At 50.7% G+C, this 8,062-nt stretch overlaps 1 protein-coding gene across 5 annotated transcripts in view; it reads right to left on the bottom strand.

Annotated features, from left to right (window-relative positions):
• Window positions 1–1,881: 1,881 nt before the first annotated feature.
• The window catches only part of Rnf216 (ring finger protein 216), a 139,583-nt gene continuing 133,402 nt past the window's right edge, over window positions 1,882–8,062 (bottom strand). For 4 of the 5 annotated variants that reach the window (XM_040278660.2, XM_078023642.1, XM_078023643.1 and 1 more), the window contains 2 exons: window positions 5,513–5,582; window positions 1,882–4,879 (listed from right to left, as the gene is read on the bottom strand). In XM_040278660.2, the coding sequence (XP_040134594.1) occupies window positions 4,560–4,879; window positions 5,513–5,582 (390 nt within the window). In that variant the 3' untranslated portion in view covers window positions 1,882–4,559. Of the gene's footprint in view, window positions 4,880–5,512; window positions 5,583–7,195; window positions 7,272–8,062 lie in introns of those variants that run through there. The other variant, XM_078023645.1, reaches the window with a different exon arrangement.

The following is an 8,062-nucleotide window of genomic DNA, read 5'->3' as shown; positions in this document are numbered from 1 at the left end:
AGCCTCAGGGTGATGGCACCCAGTTTAGAGAGGTGAAGAGAGTCCTGGCCAGAGGTGGTCAGAGGGTGGAGCTCAGACATCCTGCCTGGGAAGCCCTTGTTCCTATCTCAGCCTCAAGATGGAAGGGAAGGCAAGCTGAGAGCAGACTTCATGAGAAATAGTTTATGTATCACAGGGAAACAAAACAAAACAAACAAAAACACACACACACACACACAAAACCACCTACGCATTCTACTGTCATGTATAACTAATTAGAATAAAAATATATAAACAAAAAAGTGAAAAACCCCATGCAAATGACCCTGACCAAAAAGATGCTATATTTAAAGAAGGTGGAAAGAAACAAAAAAAAATTTTTTTTAAGATAGAGGAGAGAGAGAGAGAGAGAGAGAGAGAGAGAGAGAGAGAGAGAGAGAGAGAGAGAATTTTTTAATATTTATTTTTTAGTTTTTCGGCGGACACAACATCTTTGTTTGTATGTGGGGCTGAGGATCGAACCCGGGCCGCACGCATGCTAGGTGAGCGTGCTACCACTTGAGCCACATCCCCAGCCTAAGAAACAAATTTAAGAAGTAAACTAAACAGATACAAGCAATGGCCACAGGAAGTCAGATTCTAGGACTGATTTGATGGCCTGAGACTGTCCTGTGCAGAGCTGAATCCACTGCCCAGGGTTAGGCTCTTGCCAGTGACTGGGGTATAGACAAGGCTTTGCAAAGGTCACGAAGACACCGACACATGCAGACAGGCCTCGGGCCCCTCCTTGCATTCAGTCACTGCACTTTTCTACAGGGACATCCACGGAGGTTTTGTGTGGTAGCAGAAACACTGGAGGCACTGGACTTTCTTTCTAGGGGACTACAAGGGAGACATCAAAAGAGCAGGACATGCAGATGGATGTGTGTGAACCAGTGCAGAGCAGGGCCAGGCACTGGAAACTTCCATGAGGCTGAAGGCCAAAGCCCACGTGTGGGTAGGCCGCTGTGGCAGGCAGGGAGAGATGGAGACCGACCGGGAGGAATGGAGAGCAGCCTCACGCATGCGGTCGAGCTGCAGAGCTTGTAATGTCCTGCTAATGGGTACCCTGGACGGTGAATGAGGACTGGACAGTATGGGCTGATTCAAAGTACACACTGACCTGTTTAGAAACTGAAAACCTAACTTGTCCTGAAACTTTTACTTCAAAAGTATTTTAAAATGTGGAAAAATTAAGAAAAAAAATTGCAAAGGGCATGTCTTTGAGTGCTATGTGCTATCCACCTGTATTTGGGGACTCCAGCTCTCCTGTGCCCAAGGCCAACTCCCAGGTCTTATGGTCAATGCCTGCCTGGCTTGGCTGTGGCAAGGAGGTGCTGGGGGGCAGGTGGACCCCAGGGGATTGTGGGGAAGAAGCTGTGCCACCAGTGAGGAGCAGTGAGCCCGAGCCCCACAGCCCTCCAGCTGGGCAGGAACTCGCAGGCCAACCCCAGCACCTCTGCTCTTGCAGCCCTTGTCCCTTGGGCTTCTCTCTTCTTTGCATTTGGGATTCAGGCCAGCCGAGGTCTCACACAGGCTGTTCTCCAGGACTGAGTTGGCCTCAAGTCCTTCACCTGGGGAAGGGCCCTGAGAGAGGATCTGACTACTTTCTTGGAGGGGATTCTGTGCCAACCCACCCATCCTCTGTGCCTCATCTGGGCCTTGGCAGCCACCCAAGCAAGACTGGCACCTTGATCTTTCTTCCCAGAAGATGAGACCATCTCTGAGCAGGGACCCCCTGCCCCCCACCTCCATGCCTGCTGGAACGCCCTGCCTTGTTCCCCTCTGCAGTTGAGCAGAGGGGATGAAACCATTCCAGAGGTGTCCGTGTGACTGTGCATATGGATAAATGCAACCAGAGAGTAGAGTGCACAAACATTTATTTACAAAAAATTCAAGTTACATATGATACAGGTTTTTTACACACAGTAGTTTAAACAGAATTATCTTATCTATTTTTACTACCAGAAGGTAAATAAAAACATTTAACTACTTAATTTTTTTTTCTTTTTTGCTATTTTTGTACAAAGAACAGATCATGCACATTTTTTCCTTCAGTTTTAAATCTTTTGCTAAGTGCAAATACTAGATTCCTCTCTCCAGTTTTAAGGCAAATAGATTGGGACAGTGGCCAGGCAGTCTCTTGCCCCTAGGAAGTAACCCCGTGTCCCAGAGGGTAAGGTGTCAGCTGCACTGAAAACGCCTGTTTGATGCGACAGGGGCTGATTCTTGGGCTCTGGCCCCGGCATGGGTGCAACTCCTCACCTTCCCCGTCTGCCTGGACACTGAGGTGCCTGGAGAGCTGAGGTGGTCACTCTTAGATGTTTGGTTCTGGTGCTAGTCTGCAGCCCGGCTCGGGGAGCATGATGTGGAACCAGATGCCCTTGACGGGGATGCAGCAGTTCCCTCTCGTGAAGCAAAGTGTGGCCACAGAAGCTTGAACTCATCTCCAAGGGGACATTACTGGCTTTGGCCATAGGCAGAACGTCATTCTGATCCCCCGCTCTCTCTCTAGTTTGGGCACCACCTGCACTGCACTGACTGTCCTTGCGGCTGCCACAGAAATGGCCAGTTTCCTCATCCTGTCTCAGCCTTAGCCCCTTGATGGAGCTATGTGGTGGGGGCACACAGCTGGAAACAGGCTCACAGCCTACAGGGACAGCTCGAGAGGCCCCAGAGGGGCAGTGCCAGGGCTTCCTCCCATCTGTGGGCTGTGTGCTGCCTTCTCTACTCCAGGGGAGGTGCAGAGAACATGAGTTTGTGTCTAAAGTACTTAGAGGATCCTGTCACTGTGGTGAGCAGCCCACCTTTCCAAGGCACTGTCATTCAGGATAGAAGTAAGTTCAGGCAGCTCACTGGGAGGCTCCCGAGCCACCTCCCCATGTGCCCCACCCCATGTCCAGGTGACTACCTGTCTTCAAAACTTTCATCCTGAGCAAAGGCAGAAAGAATGTATCAAGTAGACCTGAATCCTTCAAAGACACCTGAGAAGCTGATGGCAGCAAGGAGTGGTGGCACTGCTTGCTCTCAGGGCTTTCCACCCCCGAACTCTGTGTGCTTTGTACCTCCTGGAACCCCACAGCCACATGACAAGGACAAGGATGGCCAATACAGGATGAGAAAGAGATGTCTGCTGTCAGGAGGGCTCAATCCCAACTTTGTAGTCAGAAGCTTTGGGCCTCTGCTTGGCAAGTGGGCAGGAGCCTTGGCAGGACCCCACACAGAGGCCCAGAGCTGACTCAACCCCAGAGAAGGGCAGCTGTCCCTGTGCCTGGTACCAGCACCACACCCTCTACCAGCCTCCATCACTGACTACTGAGAGAACACAGGAGGGAGAGAGGTCGACTGTGACAATACACGGCTCCGCAGGGTCATCTACACCCCAGGGAAGCCCCCAAAAACACCTTAGAGGGAAAGCTGTTCATCACCTGCTGGGTGTTTGTGATGTCTCCCAGAACTGGGCTGTCTGGGTGGCCTCTGTGGTGGCTAATGCAAAAGGATTTTGTTTGGTTAGTGTCAGGACTGTTCAACCTTGGCAGCCACCTGGCGCAGAGTGGCCAATTTCAGCCTGACTTTCCAGAGAATGAGAAAAAGATAGCAGGCCATGGAAAATTCTTCAGTTCAAAATATGTGAACAGGAGGAAATGCTCAGATAAACAAAACCAAACCCACAGTGCGGGACAGTTCTCTGTGGTTGCCTGACCTGAGAGGGCCTTGGAAGGGAGGGAGGGAGGGAGGAGGAAAGGGCCTGAAGGGGCACTGTGGGAACACTGGGTTCTGGACTGGGAGGGACGGCATTTTGCCCCTCATGGCACCGCAGCAATGTCCAAGGGGCTGTGACCCACAGCCCCCACTATCTTTTCACTGGGACCAACTATGAACCTCTGTGAGGGGCAGGCGGCCCCAGACACAGGACTCTTGGGAGTCTCAAGGGAGATGATCACAGCTGCCTTGTGCCCCAGGACTTGGCTCCCAGGTGAAGCACAAGTGCATAGGATAGCAGGGGACCCATATCCCTGAACTGTGGATGTGTCATGGCATGGGCACAACAGCCACTCTTGAAGGGCCTTAGTGAGGGTGGCCATGCAGATGTCTCAGTTCTCTTCCAATGCCACTATTTGCTGCTTCATTTTTATTATGGACCTGACTACACTGTGGCCAAGCGGGTCTGCAAAGTTCTTAATTGTGTGGGATTCTCTTAGGAACAGGACAAATGAGCTCCACCTGTCTCCTCCTGCAGGGGCTTGAGTGACAGAGCAGAGCCAGAGCCCCTGTGCTGGTTGCCAAAATGGCAGAACTAGCGAGGAGACTGACCAGCAAGAGCCAGGCCAGTTCCCTTACAGGCACCCAGAGGGCACCAGACTTTGAGAAGCAGTGACTCTTCCCAAGGGAGGAGTACAAGGTAAACCAACCCACCCTCAAAAGCTGACTCACCACCCCTACTTAGAGGGTGAAGGTGGAGCCTGGCCTGGGGCAGGGGGTTCTCTGCCCTATACCCCCCACTGGCACAGGTTCAGTGGGGCTGGCCAGGGCTCCAGCTGTCAGAAGCGATGCCGTGGCTGGGGGCCAAAGTGCATGGGCAGATTGTGCTCCAGGGGCACATGCACAGGACCGAAGTCATAGTTGACCCGCACATTAGGCAAAGGGGGTACATAAGGTGCTGGGACAGGGCCCATGTTGAGAGGGAAGTTGTTAAACACAGGCCGGACAGGTGGCAGGGGGAAGGGCGGGTGCACAAAGGCATAGGGTGGCATCTGTGGTGGGTGCAGGTTCTGTGGGACAGGCCGCGGGAGGGCTTCCATCCTCTGTACCTTCTCAGGGGGCTTCTCCAGCGGAGGCCCAATGCGTTTGAAGGTGTTCTCTGAAAGGAAGTAGGGTTCAATTGAGGAGAGCAGGTTGGACCAACTCTGCTGGACTCTAGTTTGGGATCAGGGCTGTACCTGCTAACTCTGGGGCTCACCAGAGCTGAGCAGCCAAGGGGCAGCTAGATATAGCTGGCAGTGCTTTGAGGGTTGACCTCTGATCCTCAGCACACTCTTTCGTCTGAGCCCAGGAGGGGCCGCTCTACAAGGCAGCTGGCTCAAGTGCCAAACATGAAATACCTATAGCCCAATTGTCAGTACCAGGAGCCAAGGACAAACTGTATTTCCCAAGAGTGTCACACTCTGTGGTGTCTCCTAGAGAATGGCACATTCATCCAGCTCAGTACAGGTTGGGGCAGTCCCCATGTTAGAGCGAGACTCTCCTTGAGAGCTAGAGCCTCGAAGAGCTACCACCTCCTTAGTGAGGCCTGGCTTCTGTTTGTATGAGGAGTTCAAATCTGACCTTATGATTTCCTCACCATTAAGAGATCCCAAAACTGTATCCAAGGCTTCGATGACCTGGATGGTGGCCCCTCAGAGTCGGAGTTTCCCTCCCCCTGGTGGCCCTAGGTGCTCTGCTCCACCATCCTGAGTGTGCCTGGCGTGGGGCTGTGGCTGGGGAAAGCACTTGCCTCCATTCTTTCTTTTCTGCTCCTCCTCAGCTTCCTTCTGGATTTCCTCGATTAGCTTCTCATCATCTTCCTGGAGTAAAAGCAAAAGGCAGAGTGAATTTGCAGGTCCTGGAAGTGTGAGGCCCATGGGGAGAGGAAGGCTGGCTTGCTGCTGGACAGTACTGGGATGAGGCCAGACTCTGGCAATGACCAGTGGCGTTTTGAGCTGCACACAACTTCTTCCCATTCCCAAGCATCTCTGTTGTTCATCAACCAGGGGTGTCCCCATAGGGAAGCCTGTGGGAAAGGCTGGGTGGGGGTTTGTCCCAGCAGGCAGCTGCCTGAGATTGGGCCCAAGAAATTTCAGGTCCCTAGTATGAACCACGTACAGCAGGCCTTTGTGCAGAGCACAGATAGTCCTGCCCTTTCCCTGAGCTGAGCTGGGGGGCAGCCCTGCTGGTCCAAGGGGCCTTTTACTTCCAGCTTCCTGCAGCAGAACTCTGGTATGGGCTGGGTGGCAGAGAAAGGGGGTGGAGGCACAGTAGTGAGAGGGTAATTCTGCCACAGACTTCGCTGTTTTTCCTTCCAAAACTCAACACTTAGTGGCTGGGTTTGTGCCACATGCAGCTCCCACATCTCTACTTGCCAGCAGGTGTCATGGAGGAAGAATTGGGCTGCTGCTCTATCTAGGACATACCTCCCTGCCCTATAAGGCCTGCTTTGTGAGATGGTGCTGGGCCAACCTGCTGCCCTGAGTTAGAGAGAGGCTTTCTAGTTCATAGTGGGTCCAAAAGAACATTCCTTGGGTTTAAAAAATCCCAGGAAGATGGGGCCCTTCTTTCCTGGCCCAGCTAAATTCCAAATATCTTAAGTGTTAGGGTTTCCTCTCTGAAGTGGGCTGTCGTGAGGACTGAGTGGGTGGTGCATGTATAGGTCTCAGCAAAGAGAAGCCTCATCACTAAGGGGCGGAAGAACTAAAAAAATACAGATTTTAGAAACTTGATATGTTTCAAGAAAAACAAATGGAAACCAGACTGGAAGATGCCCCCAATGTTTGTCTCTCAGTGGCATCTATCTATCTATCTATCTATCTATCTATCTATCTATCTATCTATCTATCTATCTATCTATCTATTTATGGGGGGGGACTATAATTGCCTTTTAAAAAAGCATGTCTGTTTATTGAACTCAATACCTTTATTTATTTATTTTTATGTGGTGCTGAGGAGTGAGCCCAGGCCTTCGCACGTGCTAGGCAAGTGCTCTACTGCTGAGCCATAATCCCAACCCCTATAATTACTTAAAAAAAAAAGAAAAAAAAATATATATTACTTTTTACTTGTAGATGAACCCAATATCTTTATTTTTTTATGTGGTGCTGAGAATTGAACCTAGTGCTTTACATGTACTAGGCAAGCGCTCTACCACTGAGCCACAACCCCAGCCCTACAATTGCTTTTAATACCAGAATGTTGGAAATACCGAGCCTTTTGTAATTCTGCAATTCTACCTCATATTTCCACAGAGTTTCAAAATCTCAGTAGCTTCGTTATTGTTCAAGTAAGACAGGTGTCCTGACTCTGGCCACATATTCATATTAGTACCACATTACCACACTTCAAAATTACTTCTATCCTGCACCTAAATGTAGTTGAGCCCATCAGTCCTGGGACACCTAAGGCCTTTGATGGCACAAGAAGGTACCTTAGGGGGTGGGGCTGTGGCTCAGCGGTGGAGCTTGGAGCACTTGCCTCTCAAGTGAGTAGCGCTGGGTTCGATCCTCCACACCACATAAAAATAAATAAACAAAATAAAGATATTGTGTCCATATACAACTAAAATTCAAAATAAAAAAGGAGGCACCTTAGAAATCATCCATTTCAATTTGCTGAGGGCACAGAAATGAGGTCCCAGAGAAAAATAGTTGCTCAAAGTTAGGGTGAAAGTTAGGTGGTGAACTGGGACAAAGATTATCTCTTCCATCCACAGTGTCATTCAAATAGTTTTCCTAGAGATAATCTGCAGTTATCTTGAGATTCCTTTGTTCCCATTGCTTATGTGAGTTGAAAGTCAGGGGGACATTCATTCCTTCACTAGACCTGTGTTTGGAGCCCTCTGTGCACCAGGCACTGTCCTAGACACTTTGAGGACATAAGAGAGGCAGCTGTGCTCCCTACCCTTGTGGAGCCAAGGTCTGTGCTGTGACCAGTTTTAGCTGGCATCCTGCATGGGTCTGGTCAGTGCTGGGTAAATTCACAGCAGTGAAGACTCTTACGACACACGAGTCAGGAGGAATAGAGCATGAGGTACTGGAGAGAATTCCCCTTTGGCAGGCCACTGAGGGTGAGCATGAGGGTGCCGTATGCATTTCTATCATGAGGCTTTCTGTGGCAGGTTCCCAGCCTCCTGGATAAATCCTAGCTGAGAGCGCCTCTGGGAAGGCTGAGGCACTGGCACAGGCGGGTACAAGCTAAGTTTCTCCCAGTTCTGACAGCTTCAGTAGGACAGTGCAGAGGTTCATTGCGGGCAGAGTCCCGGCTTGCCTCTAGAGTTCTTCCGAGGTGTGGCCTC

This window comes from Ictidomys tridecemlineatus, chromosome 10 (assembly GCF_052094955.1).
Source record: "Ictidomys tridecemlineatus isolate mIctTri1 chromosome 10, mIctTri1.hap1, whole genome shotgun sequence".
NCBI lineage: Eukaryota > Metazoa > Chordata > Mammalia > Rodentia > Sciuridae > Ictidomys > Ictidomys tridecemlineatus.
Note: the sequence above shows the minus strand (reverse complement) of the source record. Positions and strands in the feature narration are given on the sequence as shown.